The sequence below is a fragment of the Pyrus communis genome, chromosome 1 (assembly GCF_963583255.1).
Source record: "Pyrus communis chromosome 1, drPyrComm1.1, whole genome shotgun sequence".
Classification (NCBI taxonomy): Eukaryota; Viridiplantae; Streptophyta; class Magnoliopsida; order Rosales; family Rosaceae; genus Pyrus; species Pyrus communis.
In genome coordinates this window covers 5,566,814-5,591,809 of record NC_084803.1, presented here as the reverse complement: position 1 = coordinate 5,591,809, position 24,996 = coordinate 5,566,814, and the positions used below count along the sequence as shown (strand labels likewise).

The 24,996-nt window shown below is 34.8% G+C and overlaps 3 protein-coding genes across 5 annotated transcripts; 2 read left to right on the top strand and 1 right to left on the bottom strand.

The window, feature by feature from the left end:
• The first annotated feature begins 588 nt into the window (after nucleotides 1-588).
• LOC137708723 (protein NONRESPONDING TO OXYLIPINS 2, mitochondrial) lies at nucleotides 589-2,967 on the top strand. Of its 3 annotated transcripts, none has more exons than XM_068447885.1 (3): nucleotides 589-817; nucleotides 976-1,094; nucleotides 2,744-2,967. In XM_068447885.1, the coding sequence occupies exons 1-3, from the start codon at nucleotides 687-689 to the stop codon at nucleotides 2,767-2,769; spliced, it is 276 nt and encodes a 91-aa protein (XP_068303986.1). In that variant the 5' UTR covers nucleotides 589-686; the 3' UTR covers nucleotides 2,770-2,967. The 3 variants fall into 3 exon arrangements, with proteins under 3 accessions (XP_068303986.1, XP_068303978.1, XP_068303971.1); XM_068447877.1 differs by having other exon boundaries at nucleotides 976-1,133; XM_068447870.1 differs by having other exon boundaries at nucleotides 976-1,153.
• Nucleotides 2,968-7,894: 4,927 nt separating this feature from the next.
• On the bottom strand, nucleotides 7,895-9,603 carry LOC137718353 (GATA transcription factor 12). The gene is made up of 2 exons (XM_068457886.1): nucleotides 9,086-9,603; nucleotides 7,895-8,833 (listed from the first exon to the last, which is right to left on the bottom strand). The coding sequence occupies exons 1-2, from the start codon at nucleotides 9,422-9,424 to the stop codon at nucleotides 8,048-8,050; spliced, it is 1,125 nt and encodes a 374-aa protein (XP_068313987.1). The 5' UTR covers nucleotides 9,425-9,603; the 3' UTR covers nucleotides 7,895-8,047.
• A 6,137-nt stretch (nucleotides 9,604-15,740) lies between these two features.
• On the top strand, nucleotides 15,741-18,330 carry LOC137715754 (uncharacterized). The gene is made up of 10 exons (XM_068455100.1): nucleotides 15,741-15,981; nucleotides 16,076-16,120; nucleotides 16,230-16,286; nucleotides 16,637-16,706; nucleotides 16,799-16,840; nucleotides 17,004-17,077; nucleotides 17,227-17,297; nucleotides 17,406-17,491; nucleotides 17,653-17,762; nucleotides 18,094-18,330. The coding sequence occupies exons 1-10, from the start codon at nucleotides 15,823-15,825 to the stop codon at nucleotides 18,154-18,156; spliced, it is 777 nt and encodes a 258-aa protein (XP_068311201.1). The 5' UTR covers nucleotides 15,741-15,822; the 3' UTR covers nucleotides 18,157-18,330.
• Nucleotides 18,331-24,996: the final 6,666 nt, after the last annotated feature.

Below are 24,996 nucleotides of genomic sequence, written 5' to 3'. Positions count from 1 at the left end.
ATTTTCCCTTCCATAACACCCCAAGAAAACTAATGAAAAATGTTTGAAAATTTTGAGTTTTAACGATAAGGACAAAATAAAGGGTAAAGTGAATAGTATCATGATTGACTTTTTAGGGTAAAAATGTGGTTTTTCGATAAAGTGAACAGTACTTGAAGTTTTTCGTTGAAGTTTGTTTGATACAAGCGATACGAGAAGAGAAAACTAACGCAAGAATATACATTTCCAGGGACTAGAAGTGAATGTTTTCAATCTATTAAGCTACTGTTTTTGTAATACCAACAATACAAATCTCTTGTTAATTATTATGTGACCGATTGGCTTTAACTACGACAAATTTTTTTCTTCCCGTACTTTTGACAAAACAGAATTCTAAACCTAACCTTCGGAAACAAAAATAAAAACTTGGGTTCAGAAAAATTTAGTACATTGTCTTACCCAACTGACGTAACTCACAATTTTATTATTATTTTAGTTAATCGCTTATGGCCTATGGGAAAAGAAAATATAATTTCTCACCCAACACTGGCTAAGTGAAATAATAATATTCTCCATGACCTTTTGGTAATTTTTCCAAAAATGCAAAAACCCCACTAGAGTCCCTGTCTCTCCAAGTTCCAACTTCCAACTGCTGTGAGTGTTAACCCCAAAACCCTAACTCCGCTATTTCTCCGCCCAGCGCTCCAATGGCCTCTCGCTGCAGATCTTTCTCGAAGCCGGCTTTCTCTCTTCTCAAATCTGCCGTCAACAAACCGGCGTTCAAGGCCACTCCCATGTCTTCTCTCCCCTCAACCCGCCCTTCAATCAATCTCTCAAGGTACGCAAAGCCCTTCAAACCTGTAAAATTCTCAGTCTTTTGGGAAATTTTCAATTGGTTATTGTCGAATTTTTGGATTTCAGGTCGTTTTCTCAATTGGGTTTTTCCTCAAATCAGCAAAGCTCTTGACTCTTTTTTTCGATATTTTTGAATTTCAGGCCGATTCCGCAGTTGGGTTGTCTACAATCTCTGCTTCCATTTCACACGGCGGTGTCTTCAGCTCGGCTGACGTCGTGCCTTGGCATTGACTCTAGGAGCTCGAGGTCGTTGTCTCAGGGTATGCTCGGTGCAAACCCAGGAGTTTGATTTCTCCAATGTATTGTATTTATTATCTCTGTAAGCAACTTTTTTACTCTATAGTTAGCTAAAATTTGAATCCTGAATTTGTATTGATCTTCATTTCTGTGTTTATAATGCTCAATTTGTTTACTCGTCGTTGCAAAATCTGTGAAACGAATAGGTAGAAAATTGGTATTCATGTAGATCAGTCTGAACCTTTATGTCTTTATTAGCTTCTTACTCAGATTGTGCAAACTTGAGTTCTTTTTTTATTGTGATTTATCTAGCCATATTTTTGGTCTGATAATTAAGTTTACAGAAGCATGTTTGGACCACCTAGTTTGAAAATTGTGTGTAAATAACATCCAAAACTGGTAGAGTATTCGTACTGCTCAAGAAAAACCAGCTCTCACTGACTTTTGGAGGCGCTGTTTGACATACAACATGTCACAATTCTGAATTTGTCTATTGTTATGTGCTACCTGTGATAATACTTTAGCTTTAGGTAAGATTCAAATTTTAGCAATGGCACCTAGATTGGGGATGGTAGGTGTTGCATGCTGCCAATGGTGTTGAAACTTGATTGCTTTTTTGTTTTCCTTTATTAGATAAAGCCAGTGACTTTTAAACTTCTATGGATGGGAAGAAAGATTTCATCAAAAGTTTCATGCATGGAAGCCTGGAGCCAAATTGCACACCCCATACCAAATAATAGGATAAACTTTCAAGAAGAATTTTGTCCATCTGATGTATTTTGAGAAACTAATGCCATAATCTTTATAGTTTAAAAAAAAAAAGGGGTATGTGAAGTCATGGTTGGAGTTTGAGCTTCAATTTGTTTTCCAGTCATTTAAGTCCTTACAAACGTAGACACGGTCGTCACTTTAACCATTTTGTTCAGTGCTAACATCTAAGCTGTTTTATATTGTCTATTTAGGTTTGATGAATGCTTGAACATTATCAGTCTAAATGAGTCATATTCGTTTCGTGGATTGTATATGATAGTGATAGTAAAAATTACGATTCCATGCTGGAATACCTGGTGATATGTAAGGGTTTATTTAATCATGCACTATAAATAACTTCTAGATGTCTACTGTCGCTGGCTTTTTCTCTAATCACAATCCTGAAAACCTAATTCTGTTCTGGGTATAAGCCATCAGATGAAGATTGTGTTTTTCCAATTCTGACGTCAATAGTCAGGATGTGGGAGGCGCCATCCTCTTTGTTAAGGCTGAAGATAGATGTGAAAACAATAATATTGTTTTCTGAGTGAATTACCCTTCATTCTTTGGGTCTCCAACACTTGATTCTTAACCTTTACACAGTTTTTCTATATATGCAGACAGTGGTAAACAGAAGCATGGGTGTTTGTTTTTATTATTATTACTGACTGCCCTTCCTAATAAGATATTTCACTTATCAAAATAGGTTGATTTACCAACTTCTAATCGTAGTTTGCAACTACTGAACGTTTCGCACTTCATGTAGTAATACTGTTTAAATGTCTGATTTACTTTGTTCTGCAGAATATTGTTGTTTGATAGGGAGGCAGTTTACTCGTTTAAGTCGTTTTTAGTAAGACGTCCTATTGTCAGTTGATTCTAACACGTTGTACTTATTTTTCTACTTCTTTAATACATTCAGAACTAGGTCTCAGCGTGCCTCGATAAGAGATTGAAGAAGTTGGAAGATAGAGGCCAATGGATCAGTCTCATCACCTCTGCTACCGGCAAGTCCTTTTCATCATCCATTGGAGTTAAATTCTGAACAGTTTTGTATCCTGAAGATGTAGCACAGTAGCTGCGAGAAATGAATTCTCTGACTCGTTGCTATAATTTTTTAAATTCTCCCGCAAATATTTTGTTTACCTTCCCCATGGCTACCACAGAAATTTCCATTATGCACCGATGCATACTCGCTCATGCATGTCATACATTGCAGCATAGTAGAATTTTCGGGATTTTTCGTATACTCTATAATGGCACAGCAGCAATGTAGAGGAGAAAATAATAGTGATGATTTTGTTAAATTTCAAAGGGTGATATTCTGACGTGTGTTATAAGTTACAGTTTTCCAACTTTATCTTTTTTACCCGGAAGTTAAGTGAAGGTGCCGTTGCCAAGGTGGGCAATTGGGTTTCTGCCATGTAGCATAAAATTTGATAAAAGGTTTAGGAATAGGAAACGTGAAGCGCAGGTGAGGGTGCGGGGCGGTCGATGTGATAAATTGATAACGTCCAAATTGTTTCCCATTGGTTTGAAAAAAGAGCTGGCCCTGAATCCCAATTTCAATGTCTCCCAACTCCTCCATCACACAATACACTTACATGTGCCCTCTCTCTCTTTCTCTCTCTCTCTACAAAGTCCTCTGCATCTACACACTGCTTTCAGACCCAAGCTATGTGCATGTACGCAACTCATTGTCAATGTGTCACTTTCCAAACATGATTGAACTCTAACCAAGATCTAATCAGTTGTTTCGTATTCAAGCAATTCGCAGTGGTTAACAACACTTTATTTTTCGCCTTAGATCATGTGTTCAATTTTTGCTGTCTTGTTATTTGGTTGCACGGGCGATTTTGATTCTTATAGTTGGGTGAATTTTCACTTTAGTCTGTGTAGTTTCAATAGTTGCAAGTCATTGTGTTTGAATTGCGATGATGGATAGGGTTTGTTCTTCTACTCATTACGTCTTGAATTCAAATGCTTCTTATTTCCTTAGTCTATCTTAAAATAGTGATATCGTGCAACCCAGAATAATACTAAAAATCCATTACTCACTGAACGAGCCATGACTGCCAGACGTTACAAATCTTATCTTATGAACATCAAAACCCCACTCCATAGCTAAATAAACAGTTGTCTTTAGCAGCTCCTTCTGCTGGTGTCTATAAATAACCTGTCCTGTGTATTTGTACAGTTACTACTTGTTGAATGGAAGTTTAATTAATTAATAAAATATATCAAAGTTGGTTGGGAAGCTTATAAAAATGGTGGCCAAGACCTTGTCAGAATAAGGAGGTGGTGGGAAAGGGGACAAAACCCTTTGTAATGAACATGTACATAGGAATTGGATCCTCTCCCCGAGGGAATGCCTCGGGATTCTACTGATCGAACAACATAGGCTATTGGATTTTGATCCAACGGCTACAATTATTATAACTTTAGAAGGACCTCCTATTTGTAGCCGTTGGATCAAAATCCAACGGTCCATGTCGGTCAGCAGGATCCCGAGGCATTGCCTCGGAGAGGATCCAATTCCATGTACATATGCCCCATGCATGGAAGCCATTTACTACTTTTGGTTTCAAAGATTTCAATTAGTGACTAATGACCATGTTAAGTAGTATTAAGCTTTAAACTAATCCTCCCAACTAAATGAGCAGTCTTCTCACCTTTGCTTGATTTGGTCATTTTATTGAGTGGAGTTGCTTTTTCTTCCATGAAGTGTGGTTGAAGGGATTCTCATTTCCTTACTAGGTCAAATGTTATAGAATTAATTCACTTTTGAATTTTGATCTCGATTTCGTATTATCCTAATTCTTAATCCTAACTAGAATGTAACGTAATTTTCCAATTGTTCCGAATCTTATGAGTGGAATTAATCAAATCCAAATTTTCTCATTCTGTTTCAAAACATCGGCTCATGTTTGAGTATGATGAATCACTTTGTGCTGACCAATTGCTAATAAACCTTTCAACCTCATATAAGAATGGAAAATTAGAGCATTTTCTTCTCCAGTGGATGAAGAGTCACGATATTCTACATTAAATTACATTGAAAAAAAAAAGGAGTGTTCAAATTCAAAACTTATTAAACTAAAAAGGAAAACTGTAACCAAAGCAACAATCAACCACCTGCAATTTACTTGTCATTTCCATTTCCCCCTTGTCATTTAATCCCAAAGTAATATGTTCAGTTTTATTATAAGATTAATATTATTTTTATTGTTTGTTACAAATTAATATTAATGCAGAAACTGGTGTGTTTGCGTTTGTCAGTGATGGCATCATAAACCAGTGAGACTGGGGTGCATGAGGGCATGAAAAAGAGGCACGTGACCACCGCAAACTTTGCGACACCCTCACGCTAATGTACAAATATTCAACAGAATTAACTATTTAATAATTAAAGAAGCAATTTTTTATTTAAATTAATTATTATTCCCACCAGTACTACTAAGGTTAAAGGTTCCCTGCTTAATTTCTTATTATTTTTCCTGTTTACTTTGTTGGCCAACGATAAGAAGCAAATCAAATTTCAGAGACAGAAAATCGTACAAATTAGAAGGCCAGCTTAAGAAAATATCACTAATTTATAGGACAATGTACAAATTAAACTTAATTAACAGATCTCTGGATCAGCACCGCCTCGGATCCTCCATGCACATATATGCAATATCATAGCATTTGTCGACTTCAATTAACAATTTATTTTTCATTTACTAGAAAATAACTTTTTTGTACGATCGAGGTGTGAAGAATCAAATTTAAACTTGAGGCTTCAAATACAAAGGTTAACGTTCTAATCAACTGGGCTACAAAACCTTTGCACACTAAATTAGTTTACACTGCTAACAATGCATAATTTCATCATAGGCATACGCTTAAAGAATCAGTTTACTACAAAACACTTCATTTTTACAATGTAATAACAATCAAGTGAGATAACGGTTAACTTTATAATTTTCTATTCGTGAATGATAACAGAATTTTAAGCCGTTTTTCTCATGTAAAGGAGTTTTGAAGTATTTGTGAGGAACCCTAAATACCAAACCTCGCTTTGAAATGGTATTTGGTTTGACCCAAGTTCAACACGAATAATTTATTTATAAATAAATGGTTGGGGACAAATTTTAGGACTGTATTACACATAGCAAGTTCTAGGTTTAAATCCTGGTGCTGATGAATCATACGATGATGGTTAGGAAAAAATTAAAACGCCTCTGTGAGTCTCTCCAACTCTCGAAAGAGTGAATTGCCGGAACGAAACTATCCGCTAATCCTCTTTTAAATAAATAAATAAATTAGGAAACCAAAAAAATTGAAGACAAACTAGGGACTAACTTGTATTACTGTGGCCTTGGTCCAAGTACTTGTAGACTTAACGCTGAATTATTGTGGAAGTGAAACCACGTGCAATAAAATGATAGAAAAAGTGTGGATTTTGCGAAATACATGCATCCTCAATCATTTTCCTTTTCATCGGGAATTTCGTATTTGATTTTCCCCATGTCTTCAAAAGTGAGAAAATAACAAAATCTGCCAACCGAATTTCTTGCAGCAGAAAACGATGTGAAAATAATCTGCCTCTTCTTTCTAACATTCTCTGAAATGGTTAAAATCCCCCCACTGGCTTCAATCAGTTTTTCACTGAAATTCATGCAAAAATATATAATATTAGACTAGTAGTAATCTTCCTTTCTATTCTTCAAATAAAAATCTGTAAATTAAAAATAACATTGTAATTTACTGTTGTGCAATAAGTTTGTAGCTCAAGCAGTTAAGATGAATTACTCTTTATTTGAGTTTTCGTATTATTTTTATCAGTATCATTTGTGTGAAACAGGAAAAAAAGAAGAAGAAGGAAAACTTAGCCACGAACCTCGGTTAATATGCTTTCAAGGCTTGTAGCTCAGGCAGTTAACATGATATACTCTGCAATCGAATTTCTGTATTTGACGCCTTTATTGTCATTCGTGTCAAACTGAATAAAGACGAGGTTCTACCGTAAAACTAATAAGTAATATGAGGAACAACCCAATTACTTATAAGCATATGCAAAGTCCCTCATTTTGCCGATGTTGGATTCACTCTCAACACAACCCCTCACGTGTGGCAAATTTTCAAACCTAACACGTGGACTCACAAATCAGGTGACATGGAGCATTTGTGGTTGTTGAGCTTCACACATGGTACAACTTGCTCTGATACCATGAAGAAAGTTGATGTTGCACCATAATTCCAATTGGCAATATAAGGAGTAGCCCAACTTCTTAAAAGTACATATAAGGCCTCTCATTTCTCCAAAACGAGATTCACTCCTAACACAAACCGATAAAGAAAACAAAACAAAATAAGATTAGTTTTAGCTGTGTGAATGATGGGTACTTAATTACTAAACAGGACGAGATAGATTAAACAGGGTGGAGTCCAGCAATTGTTGTGATGAAAATTATGATTAGGTTTGGAGACCTTTCACTTGGTGATGGTGGGTTGTCAACAAGATAACATGATTATCTCTTACCAGACCAACATAGTGGGTGCACATTTGGACAACTATAACATGTATACATCAAAATTCCATTTCAATCATCTGGAGTCTGTCCCCATGAACAATTTTTGCCAATAATTACCTTAATTACATATAAATATCATGCATACAAACCCTAGATATGGGGAAAAAGTAGTGTTAATTCATGTAGAAAACGAATCATTAACTTGGAAATTAGGGTTATTTCTTAATAACAATGATGACGAAGATGATGATTCATGATGAAGATGATACTACTCCAACTCTTTTAAACGCACTGGACGCAATTTCAAATCCTAAACAACGTGGTAAGGGCAAACGAATTATGATGGTTTCCCAATGAAAAGATATGAATTATGTTCAATGGAAATTATTTTCACAATAGAGATGAGTGCATGATGAATTCTTGTAAGTCAAAATAGATATTTGTTTTTCTTTTTTAAGGACGTTAGTGGAGTTCAGTCGACTTCGAACTATTTTGTGGTAATTTTTTTCTTTGTTTGTTTTAAGAAAGGAACTTTTTCGCTATGAACAAAACCAGTGTGCATTTTGCTCAATTGAATTTTAGAAAAAGAAAATAACATTACGAAGACGAAATTGTCTAATTAACAAAAAGAAAAAAAGAAGAAGATCAGCTGGGCCCCACTAAATTAACCTCGAAAAGTTGCCTAGTTTTAGCTAACTCTCGCTTCTCCACTAGATCAGCTGCCGGAAATCGGGCCCCACGTGCTGATGAATCAAGTAATCTTCGCCGTTGCTTACGTCAAAGACCATATTCTGATGGTGGTGGTGGTGCGGAGGCGGCACCTGGTGAATATACGTCTGCTGCGCCCTTCCCATCTCCTTCTGCCGCCGCAGCTCCAGTACCTTACGGTGTGAGTTGGAGTGCTTCGTCAGAACGAACGTCGGGCTCGCCGCGGGTCGGTACTCTGGCACGAGCCGACCCGACTTGTACCGAACCCCGCACGCATTACACAGTGTCTTCGGACCCATCGGCCCCGTCCGCCACTGCGGCGTTTTGTCCGTCGCGCAATGCAGGCACTTCCTCCCGTCACCGTGCCCGCCGCCCGAACCTTCCTGGCTCTCCTTCTTTTTCGGTGCCGACTTCACCGTCTTCTTCCCGGTGCTTGACGGCTGCGGTAGCGGTGTCGCCGCCTCCGCCGCCGACACCAGAACGTTGGATTGTTCCTTAGTCGAGGCGAGGAGGAGGATGCGGGAGGTCCAGTTGCAGGGGGCGGCCCGGGACCGCTTGCTTCGGGCCTTGGCTGGTACCGAAACTTCCGGGTTGAATATCGGGTTGGAATTGCTGTAAGGATTGTTGTTGGTTCGGGTGGGGTCCGGTTGGAGTTGTCGGGTTTCGGAGGCGGCCTCGTCGGTTCGGGCTTTCATTCCGGATATCAGCTGCAGCCTCTGAAGGTCCTCACTGGAAAACGACTCCTCCACGAAATTAGACAGCCATTCGAGCTCAGCCAAATCGTCGTACTGTAAAAACAAATAATTCAAAATTCACATAAACAATTAATTAATCAAAACCCCACTTAAATTTAAATTTTAAATTTTCCATTTTTTGCATTTCGAATTCCGAAGAACTGTAGGCAGGCCAAGTGACAAACTGCGTAACGCCGACAACTCGATTCATTAAAATTCAATCATTATTTTGTCGTTTTTTATTTTTGGGATTGAAAAACAAATTCAAAAATCAAATTGACCCAAAAAAATAACCAAATTATATACCGGGACGCAGAGTTCACTGGATAAGGGGCCGTCGGCGAGATTCCGGGACCCGAAAAGGGGTTCGGAGCCCGACAAGGAGGAAGAATTGCAGCTGTCCATGACGGTGAGTGTCGAAGAGTCGGTGGAGTTTCCGGCAGCGTTCTCGAAAACAGCAGCAGCAGGACAGCCGCCGTCGGTAATGACAGCGTCGTCGTCATTGGAAAAGTCGAGGAGGTCCTCCACCTTGAAGTGGTCCCCGCCACCACTACCAACGGCGGTCTTGTTGTTGTCGAAGGGGTGGCGCTTTTCGGGTGCGAATTGCGGGCAGAAAGAGTTCTGGTAATACTCCGGAGCTTCCATGGCTGCAAGGGAGCTCTAGAATTTTAGTCAGTAATTATTTTCTTGGGTTATTTTCTGGTTTTTTTTTGGGCCTTGGAGTTAAGGCAATGAGGAAAGGGAGGGAATGAGAGGAGAGGGAAAGTAGTGAGGGAGGAGTGAGAGAGAAAGTGTAGGAAGAGGGAGAGAGCTGAGAGGGTTTATTTTGCGCTTCAAGAGGGACAGACGGACACCTAAAATGGTGGATTTTGACGAGAGCAAAAATAAAAGTCACCCCCTCTCTAAAAAATTTAAAAATTAAAAATTAAAGCAAATTTTTTAATTTTAAAAGAAAAGATAAGAAAATCACTTATTACAACAAAAATTTAAAGAGCCTTTAATTTTGATTTAAAGAGAAATCTCGCCATGTTTACTTTTGTGCCCTTTTGGCTCTTGTCGCTTCTTTTGTGTTCAAGTTTTGCCCATTTGCCATTTATCATTTGCTTTAACAGGAAAGAAAATCTTAGACTGAGATAGTTACATTGCTGCATAGTGTTACTAATTAATGAATTTAGTGTGTTGTATTATTAACAGTTGAATAAATGATACGTTAGACTTAAGAGATATACTTATTTATGATTGGCACGCCTTTAGAGAGGCATTCCGACCAAGTACAATACTACGATGCGAAAAAGTCACAGTAAAATACATGTGTATATTATAGTCAGTGACAAAGCTAGAATTTCATGTCTGTGAGGGCATCTCACATATATGGGTAATTTGAACTCATAACATGAGAGGTTAGAGTAATTTGCATAAAAATTGAAAGACTTTAGATTCAACAAAGAAAACTAAAAGCATTGCACAAATCAAGAAACCCGAATATAAGCTAAAGAGTAACCAATTTCTTTTTTTAAAAAAGATAAGTTAAGGCCAAAGAAAAGCTAATAGAATAAGGAGATAAAGTGAAGACTACATCAAAAGAAGAACGATTAAGAGAAAAAATGATGCCTGCTTTAAAACGGGAAAAAGTTTGAATTGATAACACACTTAAATTTTAAAGGTATTAGACTGATGTACAACAACATCTGTTATAGTAATAAGAATAAAATAAGATAAAATGTGCCAAAGACCATTTTGGTCCCTTAATGGCTCCGTCACTTATTATAGTTTAACATCCAAACTAAGAAATTAATCTAACAACTACACTAAGAGGACCCACTCTTTATCAAGGGTGTCAAATCAGATGCACGTGCATGGATGATGATGTGGATGATCACCCGGTTGTACAACAATAATCACGGCACGTACCGCACAGAATCATTCAAGTGCATCACATGTTCGTGTTGCTTTTGCACTGGACTACTTAGGCATGGGCAAAATTGGCAACACAAGGTTAACAGTCGTGATGCATGGAGGGTAAAATCGTAAAGTTCACGTGATTTTTTAATTGGATTATTTAACATAAAACGTGATTAAGAGTTAAAATTCAACCCCTTAGGAACCGATCTAGCAGGTTTGTCGCTAAGACTTGTGCATTAGCGTCCAAGTTTATACAGACCGATTCCTCTGCTTTTATTTTATTTTTTTTATTTTTTAATAATTTTATCTTTTTTCTTCTTCTGATTTTTACACAATTTTTAATTACTTATAATATTCGTTTTTTTTTTTTTTTTTTCCCTAGCTAATCTCTGTGCAAAATGGTTTATTTAATGGGAAGGCCTCACTTGTGAGCACGACGGTTGCAGCTCGACTTCAGCTAATCAACGGCTGGGATCTTCCCAACGTGTTTACCTCTTACTACTACCCTGCCATATAGGGTTTCACTTGTCACCTCGCCTTGCCGCGTAGGATTGTGAACGAGTAAGACACTTTTCTTTTACTAGCTACTAGATTAGATAATCTGCCTTACAATTATTGAAAAACTAACTTACACGATGCAAGTATAATGGTATGTAAAGTTTGCTGTTAGAAATAGTCACTCTCTAATTCTCTATGATTGAATGCACACGTGTGATGTATCATATTTTCTTAAATTAGATATACAATTAATGTTATTTCGGTCAATAACTTTTAAATCCAAAAATCTAATCACACTACTATATATTTTGCTGCTCCAAATACTATTCAGTTAGAAGAAATTCATGGTTATTAGCAAGTTGTCTGTAACATAGTTTGTTAAAACATTTATCCTTGCACTGAAATTATATGTTCGGCTATCCATCGTCTAATATTGCTCATCAAAGAAATTAAAGTCATATTAATTACCTCGTATTTGTTTTTTGTATGCGTGAATGAATAATTATTCGACACGCTTATGTTTTTCAAAGAATAATTGAAAGAAGAAAAATAAATATTTTTTTCCAAACATATATGATAATTATGTTAAATTTATCTAAACAACGGAAAACAAATTCAAATTCAAGTTCAATAATTAAATACGATCAAATTATATAGGTTAAAAAGAGAAAAAAGCTATCATACCTTTCATGTTTCAAAATTTTATTTGTGTTAAGTAGGGTTAGGAACAATTTGATTCCAATGCCATTGAATTTTGATTAGATTGCCCCCAACAAACAGTAACTCTCTCTACCTCCTCCAACAATCTAATCTTTCTACCAAAAAAAAAAAGAACGAGAAACGACGTCGTCCAATTAACATGCATAATTTAAGCTCATGGGCGGTGAACACTTTCCGGAGCGACAAATAGATGATGGTAATCACACTGTTGAATGTCGGGTAGTCACCACGTGGCAGACATCGAGAAGTGCTGGCTTGAGTGAGGTGGGTCCCGAATCTGATGGCACCAATCTCAAGTTAAGTCTGGGCTAGAATTGGATAGGTGTTACTGTTCTTATTTATTGCTCTTAAATTTTTTTATTTTATTTTTTAATAATTGATATTGGCATTTCAAAAATCTCATTTTGCACTCCAAACTTACTATAATTAGAAAGAAAAATACATTTGTGAGAAGTGTAAAATGAGATTTTTGAAGTGCTAATAACAATTTCCTTATTTTTTTGATAATTTTCTTTTCTTTCTCACTTTTTGCGTGAATTAAAAGAATATATTTTTGTTGACCATCATTTAGTGTGGTGTATACTCATCACCCAATTTATCACCATTAGATGAGTTTGAATTTTAAGATTTGTGTTTATCCACTACACAAATCTCGAAATTCAAACTCATCTAACGATGATAAATAGGATGGTAAACATACATCACACAAAATAGTGGTCAGCAAAAATGCTTCCGAATTAAAAGGAAAGCCTGATAAAGAGAGCTGTAGGTTGGCTTGGAGGGTTTTCGTTTTTCACATATTATTTCGTCTTTTAATCAATTTTTTTGGTAATATTATTAATTATTTTCTACCCGGAAAAATATTATCGACATTATAAAAACTTAATTGTGCACTTAAATTCTCTGTATATTTATATAAAAAATTTATAATTAAAATTTTGAAGCGTTTTTTGAAAAATATTTGACATATATTTTATTTGGCGTGGGGTCCAGTTTGCACGAGATAGAGTAATATCAGCTGCCCATGTGCGTGCTTTCGCTCGTGTCGTAAGGCTAAACCGACGGTGGTCAATGACACGTGTCGTGAATCAATAACGCATTGCCCTTTGTGAGATGTTCCAACCCGATATGTTGTTGTTTTTTTTTTTTTTGGAAATTGTTATTAGCGCTTCAAAAATTTTATTTTATACTCTTTATAAGTGTAATTTTCTTTCTAATTATAGAAAGTTTGGAGTGTCAAATTAAATTTTTGAGGTGTTAATAACAATTCCCTTTATTTTTAGCAAATGATATTGTTTATATTAAAAGGAGTGGATGAGTTTAGCCTTAAAATGAGTTAGAAATGATATGGTTCAAATTCGCCTTTGGCAAGAATCGAACCTAATACCTCTCACTTACAAGTAAAGATGAATACCACTAAACCGTAGTACCAAGTAACTTAACTTTAGAATTTAGATATAAATCATGCAAGGGTTTTGGGATGACAATTTAACCCGTCAAATCTGATCCCCACAGTAACCGATCCAAATGATTCGGTTTCAAGCATAAAATTTTGGATATTTTAAGGTTATGGGTAACCGTCAGGTAAAATTTTCAGTTTCAGGTTTAGTTATGGTTATTGGGGTATCCGCCCCAAACCCATACCCGAAACCGAACCATTTCATCAATGAATAAAAAAATATAAATATTTATTGTATGAAAAGGAGTTGTTAATAATCATGCATTGAAGCCTCACGGATATGGAGGTGGACGAGTGTGAGGAGACGACTCTGCATGATGTGAACATGGAGGAGGAGATGAGGAGGAAGCAGCAGCAGCCTCAGCAAGAGGCCTGTGATGAGGATGATGACATGCATGATGGTGCTCAGAGGGTGCAGTGTGCCCAGCAGTGAAGACTCATGCTAGACTTTGAAAACTTGTACAAGTTATTAATATAAATATATAAATATCATAATGGGGAAAACCGTTTCTTGATCACAAATTCGTCATCCAACAGGTTCGGTTATGGGGAAAAACTATTCGAGAATTCTACAGGTTTAGGTTCGGGGAAAATAAACGGGTTCGGGTATGGGGATGGCACATCCGAACCTAATATGCCCCATTGCCATCTTTGCCTGGGTTGATGATTCATCACCATGTAGTTTACGATAACGTGCATGCAAGAAAGGCTAAAGGAAATACAAAGAAATATGTTTTTGATAGAAAAAGAAGTATAAGGGAAGAGGTTTGTAAATAATGAAGAACCTGGGTTGCTTTAGAAAATAAATAAATAAATAATAGGATGCATATTATTAAAGGAAAACTAATGAAAAGAGTTTGAAAACTTTTAGTTTTAACGATAAGGACAAAATAAAAGGTAAAGTGAATAGTATCATGATAGAATTTTTTAGTGTAAAAATATGATTTTTCATTAAAGTAAACATTAATTAAGGTATCCACTGATAAAGCTAAAAGGAAAGCAAAAAGTAATTAGAATTTGATCGTCAAAATGAAGCAAGAATTATATTCATTATTTTAATACAAACGATATAACTACTTTAAAACAACAAAGAAAACAAAAATTTTAACACGAGATGCACTGTGTTAGAAAAAAAATGCCTAACCATCATGACTTTCCTTAGCGTCAGGAGAGGTAAAATGTTACAATGTAACGAGAAAGGGTATCAAAGCTGTATGCAATGCCGCATGGCCAAGTTACTTGGCAACTTTTGTACGTGTAACTGAGAGTTTGCGTTGACCAGAGGTTGCTTAGTCAAATGAATTAAGGAAAGGCCTGATTTCTCATGGAAAAGCCCGACAGCCTTGCATTGCAAGCCCAAGTCCTTTTCTTTTTCAATTTTTGGTGCTGTGGTGGGGGCGTATTTACCACTTTGCCATCCCAGCTAGCTCCGTTGTCTTGGTTTCTTCCTTCGGTTGCTTAAGTCAAGTGCTTAATTAAGCTTTTTGATACTAGCAAATGGAATTCCCCAAAAAAGAAGAATTCATGTAGTAGGCAAAGTGCTTATGTGGAATCAAGCAAATGCTTAAGAACTCGTTTGGATATACTTTTGAAATGACTGAAAATACTTTTGGTGAAAATGTTTTTAGAACCAATCATTAGTAAATATGCAAATAAATCATGAAAAAGCACTTAAAGTGCTTTCTTTTTGCAGAAAACACTTTAAACGCTTTTGAAACCCAAAAATATTTTCTATAAAAGTGCTTTCAGTTATTTTAAAAGCACATCCAAACGAGCCCTAAGTCAATTTTTAACGAGAAAAACTTCCTTATTACTGGATGTATACAACTGGTTACACTCAAAATTAATTCAATCTTTACTGGTTATTTAACGTATCATTCTTCTAATAGAGAAGAGACCAAACTCCACCGATACCAGGGGAATGATACATTGGCATAAGCTTTTCACTCTCTCTTTGTCCGACAAGGTGACAACCATGGTCGGAGAGGGAGTTGAGTGGTAGATGTGTTTTTATTTTTATTTAACGGGGCGAAATAAATCATAAATAAATATATATTTTTTTCTTTGTAGAGGTTAAAAGTTCTTTTTACAATCGAAAGCACTTCTATCAGAAAACACTACAAAGATCATTTTGGATTTCAACCATTCTTCTGATATAAGTTTGTACGAACAAAAGTGTTTTCTACATAAGCAGTCAAGGCTACAGAAGATACCAATCAGGTTTTTTGTTTCTTGCTTGGGGCAAATCTCAGTTTTTTTGTTGGGTTTGAAAACAAGAAAATGGGCCTGGGTTTAATGAGGCCTTTACCTGGTCCAATCTCCTCCAATCCAATAGAGGCCCATGTACCAATAAACAATAGAGGGACACAAGGCGTTGTGAATTGCGACGGAGCACTGAAACCTCAGACCTTGACCGGAGTCAGATCGAGCTCGAAATCGCAGAGAGAGAGAGAGGGGCAAAGCAATGGAGAAGAAGCAGAGCAAACCAATGGAGCTGTTAAACACGATGGTATCAGAGCCATACTATCTGCTCCATTTCTTGGCTTTTTTCTCCTACCTCGTCATCCGTACCTCCGCGTCCCACGTCCTCTCCGCCCACATCACCGATCACCTCCTCCACCGAGTAATTTTCCATCCCTTACTCTGTCTCTCTCTCTCCCTTTCCATTTTGATTCATAAATTTACCTTTTTTTTTATGATTGTAATTTTTTTTCCAGGAAATTCAAGCAGCTTTGACATTTGGGCTCTTGACTGCAATCAAGGTTTGGATTTTTTCAACTTCAGCATTGCAATTGGGGCAAAACCCACGTTTAATTTTCAATTTATGTTTCTGGGCATTTTGTTTTTTAAATGTTTTATTTGGAATTATAGATGGTGAGGGAAGAAACTTGGGAAGGATTTATTGCTGATTCACTCTTTTTTGCGAAGGTGAGACAAATAATTATCTCCATTTCCACCACTGATTAGTCTTAATCACCATTTTAACAATGTATCCGTTGTATTATTGGGCGTAGCTATTTTGGCACTACCAGTTTAGCTTCTGGCACAATGTGGTCGTTGTATTATTAATTCTCGATTTTACACTCAGGCAATGCCAGAAGCTAAACTGGGACCGTGAAAATCGCTAGCCTATGGCATATGGAGCTCATAAATTCATAATCAACCTAAGCTGAAACTGTTATTAACAAACAAAATGACAATGCCGGTGTTTACGATCAAATTCCACTTTTTGTATACACCTATTTCTACGCGGGGTAATTTGTTTGTTCTGTTTTCAGATTTTTCTTATCGGTCTCACTTTAATTCTGGACCGCCACTTGACTCTCTGGTATGTTGTGGTGTTTACAGGTGGGTATATCTTCAAATTCCCTTTCTTTTTTCTGCAATGATATATATATTTTGATCTAAATGCACATTTGGTCTTGTTTTATTTTGTGCAGTGATATATATTTTCACACAACAACCTGCCTTTCAAAAATTAGGTACCTGATAAACTGTTTTATTTCCCCGTCTTTCTTTCTTTTCCTTTCCTTTTCCTCTGTTTGCATCATGTAGATTAATGCAAATTGTGAACGAGTTTTGTTTTTTATATAATGACTTAAATTAAAAACTTATTCTCTGTTTTCATTTTTCAAATTCTCTCAGGTACTTCTGGTAAATTGACACCGTTGCAGTTAGAAAGTTTGCTGACTGAAGGGAGCACATCGAAACATTGGCTGGTTTGTTGTGCAGACTTTTTCTCGAGATTTTTATTTTCATAAGATATAGGGTATTGTGCTATATACATCATTTCAATAAATGCACTGATAGTATACGAAAGAGAGTTAAATGTTCTCTTTTGGTATATTTAATATGGAATATTTGGCAGATTGAATTTCGTGCTTCTTACTCTCCTGCTTGCATCCGCACAAGTCGGTGCTTTCCTGAGCTTTCAATTACGTATGTGATCATTTTACTTTTTTCTCCTTTAAATTGTTTTCGTGGTTGTTCCTATAATCATATTACTTGTCACTGAATTTTGTGTTGGCCATGAATCATTATCTACAGATATTCCAACAAAAATTTCTCTTTTGGAATGGTTGATCTCGGACTCTTCCCAAACACTGCAGAGTATTTTGGAATATCCCTTTCTGGTAAATGATATTGGATGACAAATCCTGAACTTGATTATTAATCTTTAATCGAAATTCTTCAATTACCTCTAAAGCCAAAGTACATAATATGTCTTCCATATTGCTATATTTAGTTACTGGCTTACTGCCCAGCAATCCATACTGAGGTCATGTACTTGCAGGGAGCATGGGACAACTTCCTACCTATGTCTTATTCACGAATGGAGCTGAAGTTGCACGCTATCCACAACTAGAATCTCAAGCAAAAGCATTTCGTGATCCCATAACTAAGGTACCGGGACAAATTATATTGCCTAGACCGCAGTCAATTTTCCTGTTTTCCGTTATTTCTAATTGCAACCACCTTATTCTTCCCTTCCATATCCAACATAGCTAGGTATGAACCAATTTTGTAGTCGTTGGTCTCAAGTTGTTTTCGATTTCCCAGAACCTCAATCGACTGATGATTTCAGTTGGGTTCACCAGCTCTTTGAGTAACATAATCAAATATTTCCAATTCAATCTATCATGCTTTGATAATACTTAGTTCAACAGGTGATTTCATGTTAATGTGGTCCGACTTCTTGTGACTTATTTCTACGGGCTTCTTGTTTGTGTTGCAGAGATTTCTTTCGGGGTACTTTAAGCTCGACAGGCAACTTCTTGAGTATATAAACGGTAAATAGGTATTTGATATTGATCCATACTATATACTTCTCATTCTTCAGTGCTTCCAATTTTGATTCCACTTGTATGTTCACAAGAACTTGTACTAATTACATTTAAACTTTTTCCTCCATTTCACATGGAAGATGAGATTTTGAGCAAACATGATTAAAAACAAAAGAGAAAAATTTACATTTCTGCTTGATTCGGTGTTAAATGTACATTTATTACATAACCAAGCATTAATTCAACTCTGTTCCGAAATATTAAGCCTTAATTCCACATTTTTTCTCATTCCATGGATGTTAGTAAACGTTGGAATGCTTCGGGAAAAGTGCAATTCCATTTCTTCCCACTCCAATCTAGTTTGGTAATTACGTCATGAATGTTTCGGAATCCTCATAACTTTTTGCATCTTGAACTAATTAAGCAGATTATAGAAGCGAAAATTTTTGGCGGAGAATTTCAATACTTGTCATAACTCCTGTATTTTGTAAAAAGTTGGGAGAAATGGTTGATTTGTGACACATACATCATAGATATTTAACCTTATGGAGTCATGTGAATGCTTGTAGCTGAAGCGGTTAAGACTAGCGTCCGGTCGTACCTAACTTTTGTGTCCGGTTATCCCTCCACCCAAAACTTTTACGGAGATGAGGGTGGCTTGGGCCTAAACCATTACGTTCAAGCACTTTGGGCCTAATTTTTTAGCGATTATCCTTAAGGAGAATAGTTATCAAAGTACCGATCGTATCATTTTCTTTTTTTTTTCTTTTTCAATTTAGGTCTTAAATCATTGATTACAAATTTTTATAAATGAATTATAATTTATTTTGCAAAAAAAAAATATATTTTGAAAAACACGAATATGATAGTTGTTGTTATGGTAAGAGAAATAAAAGAAACATTAACAAAATAAAATAAAATAAAAAATTGAAAAGGGAGGGATCGGTACGTAGATAGCGACTTTTATCGATATCAGTCGCTATGTTTTTAGCGATTATCTTTGAGAAGAATAGTTATCAAAATACCGATCGTATCATTTTCTTTTTTTTTTCTTTTTCAATTTAGGTCTTAAATCATTGATTACAAATTTTTATAAATGAATTATAATTTATTTTGCACAAAAAAAATATATTTTGAAAAACACGAATATGATAGTTGTTGTTATGGTAAGAGAAATAAAAGAAACATTAACAAAATAAAATAAAATAAAAAATTGAAAAGGGATGGATCGGTACGTAGATAGCGACTTTTATGGATATCAGTCGCTATGTTTCTAGAGATTATCCTTGAGGAGAATAGTTATCAAAATACCGATCGTATCATTTTCTTTTTTTTTTCTTTTTCAATTTAGGTCTTAAATCATTGATTACAAATTTTTAAAAATGAATTATAATATATTTTGCACAAAAAAAATATATTTTGAAAAACACGAATATGATAGTTTGTTATTATGGTAAGAGAAATAAAAGAAACATTAACAAAATAAAATAAAATAAAAAATTGAAAAGGGAGGGATCGGTATGAAGATAGCGACCTTTTGCGATATCAGTCGCTATTTTTTAGCGATTATCTTTAAGGAGAATAGTTATCAAAGTACCGCGATTATCTTTAAGGAGAATAGTTATCAAAGTACTGATCGTATCATTTTCTTTTTTTTTTCTTTTTTTTTCTTTTTCAATTTAGGTCTTAAATCATTGATTACAAATTTTTATAAATGAATTATAATTTATTTTGCACAAAAACAATATATTTTGAAAAACACGAATATGATAGTTGTTGTTATGGTAAGAGAAATAAAAGAAACATTAACAAAATAAAATAAAATAAAAAATTGAAAAGGGAGGGATCGGTACGTAGATAGCGACTATTATCCATATAAGTCGCTATGTTTCTAGCGATTATTCTTGAGGAGAATAGTTATCAAAATACCGATCGTATCATTTTCTTTTTTTTTTTCTTTTTCAATTTAGGTCTTAAATCATTGATTACAAATTTTTAAAAATGAATTATAATATATTTTGCACAAAAAAAATATATTTTGAAAAACACGAATATGATAATAGTTATCAAAGTACCGATCGTATCATTTTCTTTTTTTTTTCTTTTTTGTTCTTTTTCAATTTAGGTCTTAAATCATTGATTAAAAATTTTTATAAATGAATTATAATTTATTTTGCACAAAAAAATATATTTTGAAAAACACGAATATGATAGTTTGTTGTTATGGTAAGAGAAATAAAAGAAACATTAACAAAATAAAATAAAATAAAAATTTGAAAAGGGAGGGATCGGTATGGAGATAGCGACTTTTTCCCATATCAGTCGCTATTTTTTTAGCGATTATCCTTATGGAGAATAGTTATCAAAATACCGATCGTATCATTTTCTTTTTTTTTTCTTTTTCAATTTAGGTCTTAAATCATTGATTACAAATTTTTAAAAATGAATTATAATATATTTTGCACAAAAAAAATATATTTTGAAAAACACGAATATGATAATAGTTATCAAAGTACCGATCGTATCATTTTCTTTTTTTTTCTTTTTCAATTTAGGTCTTAAATCATTGATTAAAAATTTTTATAAATGAATTATAATTTATTTTGCACAAAAAAAATATATTTTGAAAAACACGAATATGATAGTTTGTTGTTATGGTAAGAGAAATAAAAGAAACATTAACAAAATAAAATAAAATAAAAATTTGAAAAGGGAGGGATTGGTATGGAGATAGCGACTTGTTTCGATATCAGTCGCTATGTTTTTAGCGATTATATTTATGGAGAATAGTTATCAAAGTACCGATTGTATCATTTTCTTTTTTTTTTCTTTTTCAATTTAGGTCATAAATCATTGATTACAAATTTTAAAAAATGAATTATAATATATTTTGCACAAAAAAAATATATTTTGAAAAACACGAATATGATAGTTTGTTGTTATGGTAAGAGAAATAAAAGAAACATTAACAAAATAAAATAAAATAAAAAATTGAAAAGGGAGGGATCGGTATGAAGATAGCGACCTTGTGCGATATCAGTCGCTATTGTTTTTGCGATTATCCTTACGGAGAATAGTTATCAAAGTACCGATCGTATCATTTTCTTTTTTTTTTCTTTTTTTTTCTTTTTCAATTTAGGTCTTAAATCATTGATTACAAATTTTTATAAATGAATTATAATTTATTTTGCACAAAAAAAATTTATTTTGAAAAACACGAATATGATAGTTTGTTGTTATGGTAAGAGAAATAAAAGAAACATTAACAAAATAAAATAAAATAAAAATTTGAAAAGGGAGGGATCGGTATGGAGATAGCGACTTTTTCCACATCAGTCGCTATGGTTTTAGCGATTATTCTTATGGAGAATAGTTATCAAAGTACCGGTCGTATCATTTTCTTTTTTTTTTCTTTTTCAATTTAGGTCATAAATCATTGATTACAAATTTTAAAAAATGAATTATAATATATTTTGCACAAAAAAAATATATTTTGAAAAACACGAATATGATAGTTTGTTGTTATGGTAAGAGAAATAAAAGAAACATTAACAAAATAAAATAAAATAAAAAATTGAAAAGGGAGGGATCGGTATGAAGATAGCGACCTTGTGCGATATCAGTCGCTATTGTTTTTGCGATTATCCTTACGGAGAATAGTTATCAAAGTACCGATCGTATCATTTTCTTTTTTTTTTCTTTTTCAATTTAGGTCTTAAATCATTGATTACAAATTTTTATAAATGAATTATAATTTATTTTGCACAAAAAAAATATATTTTGAAAAACACGAATATGATAGTTTGTTGTTATGGTAAGAGAAATAAAAGAAACATTAACAAAATAAAATTAAAAAAATTGAAAAGGGAGGGATCGGTATGTAGTTAGCGATTTTTTTTCGATATCAGTCGCTATCTTTGTAGCGATTATGCCTAAGGAGAATAGTTATCAAATTACCGATCGTATCATTTTCTTTTTTTTTTTCTTTTTCAATTTAGGTCTTAAATCATTGATTACAAATTTTTAAAAATGAATTATAATATATTTTGCACAAAAAAAATATATTTTGAAAAACATAAATATGATAGTTTGTTATGGTAAGAGAAATAAAAGAAACATTAACAAAATACCAGTTAGAGTTATAGTGGGGCCGTCCAGGCGCCTACTAGTTTAAATGCGGTGGGAAAACGGTAAACCGAGAATGGGCGTAGCGGCCAATCCATTTAAAGTGGCGCCGCCGAATATTCTACCATTTGTTTGTGATTTATGATGTGAGAGAGGATTTTCAATGTGACCAAAACACGAAGTGATACATTACGTGTCACAATACAAATTGTGCGATATGTGTATTAAAAAATTAATAATTTAAAAAATAAAAAATTTCACTACTTATATAAAAATATATGGTGTACCACTCGTATTCCGATCACAATGAATAATTTCTCTTGAGAAAGCGCAGATGAGTATATCAAATTCTCATCACGATCCGGGTGGGTCCCAATCTATCCGCCTTGTGGTTCCCACCAATCCATCTCCTCTCCTCTCAATCTCATCTCCCATTTGGTTGTCGGCTCCTCGCAGGCACGCCTAGCCCGGCACTATTCAAGCTTTCTCACTTCCATTAACTTGTGTTTCGCGATGTACCCTTCCTACTTGCTTCCCTCATTTAATACTAATATAATTTCTTCGTAAATATTCAACCATCTGCTTCGCGTGCCTTTCTTCAATGGTGGTGCTACTGAGTACTGACATTTTCTTTCTACTTCTTCGGATTTCATTCTTATTATATACAATATCAAAAAATAATTTAAACCGTTTATTTTTTAAATTACTAATGAATTATCTCTTTCTCATTTTCATCCTATTAATGTATGTGACACTCAAATTATAGAGGCGACAAAGCAAAAAGAAATCAAGACCAATGTATCACGAGTCCCTTTATTTAACAATAATGTATATCATACATTGATTAGGCTGTTTTTCAACTTAGTTCTATCATGTGCATGCGCAATGCATACCCCCATGCATGATGCATGCTTGTTGGAGCTGAAAGATCTGACATTATCGTCTTAGCGCTTGCACACATTATATACGATCCTCGATTCATCTCTTATTGTTACTTCTAACAAGTGAATAAGAGATTTTATCCATCACGTTCATTTATCTTTAAACATGAAGTGGGTAGGTAACATTTCTTTCTATTAACAATTAAAATAAAAAAAAGGCTAGTATAAAATTTGGTTGGCAGATTGAGCTGTAAAAGCGGGAGGCACGATTAACAAAGAAGTGAGTGATGACATTTGTGATGGGAATTAATTAGTACCAGAAATGGGCGAGCAAAACAGTAAATGATTTGAGCAACTAAAAGATGCTTTGCACTTGCAATACTAGATTATTATCCCTAAGAGTAAAATGGGCGCTAATAAATTGGGGTCCACCGTCCACGGCGGCGACAGCCGGCCAACAATTACTCCAACCACAATAAATCTGGCCAAATGCAAAATTAATGAGGAGGACAAGGAGATAGGGATCCGTCATGTCACTAATGATGGATGTACATATAGATCAAATGATTCATTCGGAGTTCAAAAAATATAGATGTGAAGGACTTCAAAAGGCCTTTCGAATGTTTGGTATGGGTCTCTCATTTACTCACTAAGTGTATAGTGTAATGTCTACTAGACACGATATAAATCATTAGATTGCTTTGATATGCATCGATATCTCTTGATATGTCCGTAACATGGTTCGGTTGAAGATAACAAATCCACCAAGTTTTTAACAAAATATTTCTATGAATAAACTGAATTTTTTTTTTTTTCACACTTCCCGCTTTATTTTTATTAAAAAACTTTAAACTTTAACACTATGACCCCCAATGTTCCAAATCATGAATCAACCAGTACGTGTCACAGTAAAAGGAGACGAAGATTGAGATAAAAGAGTGCAGTGAGTGAGTGTAAAGCAAGTCCGTTACGTTGACGAAACGAAAGTAAAAGCATAAAATAACGCATCCCGAAGAGAATACAAAAGAGCAGAAGAGAATGTCATTCTGCCTCTCTCTCTGTGACAGCACCACCACCGAAAGATGGCGACACTAGTTCTATTCACGGTGGTCCCGTGACTCTATTTTTATATATCCACTTCCCTATGTCCGCCCTAGCGCCGCTGCTTCTAAGCAACTCCAAATTGCATGTGTTTGTTTGTGGTCCAACCAAAGCACCCATGGATTTCATGTATATTAATTCATTTTACGAGGGATACTACGTACGTATTGTTATTCAATTTCAAATCTCAAAAAGATTGGAACTAGTTGCTAATGTAGTATAAATTCAAAACTTAAATCGAACCGAATCAACCAAATCTTCGTAGTTTTTTTAGTAATTTTATAGTAAAGAAAGTTGAAGTTCCATCATAAAACCAATTGAGAATATGGAAAGTAGTCCAACATCTTATAAGCCCATGTAAGGTCTCTCATTCAATTTATGTGAGACTCGTTCTCAACAAGCCCCCTCATGTGTGGCGAATTTTCAAGTCTAACACGTGGACAACACAACGGGGTGACGTGGAGCGCGTGTGGCCGTTTGGCTTCACACGTGGGACAACCTGCTCTGATACCATGAAAAAAGTTAAGGTTCCACCATAAAACCAATTGACAATATTGAGAGTAGCCCAACCTCTTATAAGCTCATGTAAGGTCCCTCCTCCCATCAATTGGTGACTCATTCTCAACATATGGTACATGTTTTTTTTCCCTATTTGTCAACTTCATAAGTTACTAGATATGCCAACACTATATTAAGTTTGTGGACCTAATCTTATAAGGTCGTTTTGATTCTTTACTTCCATGCGTT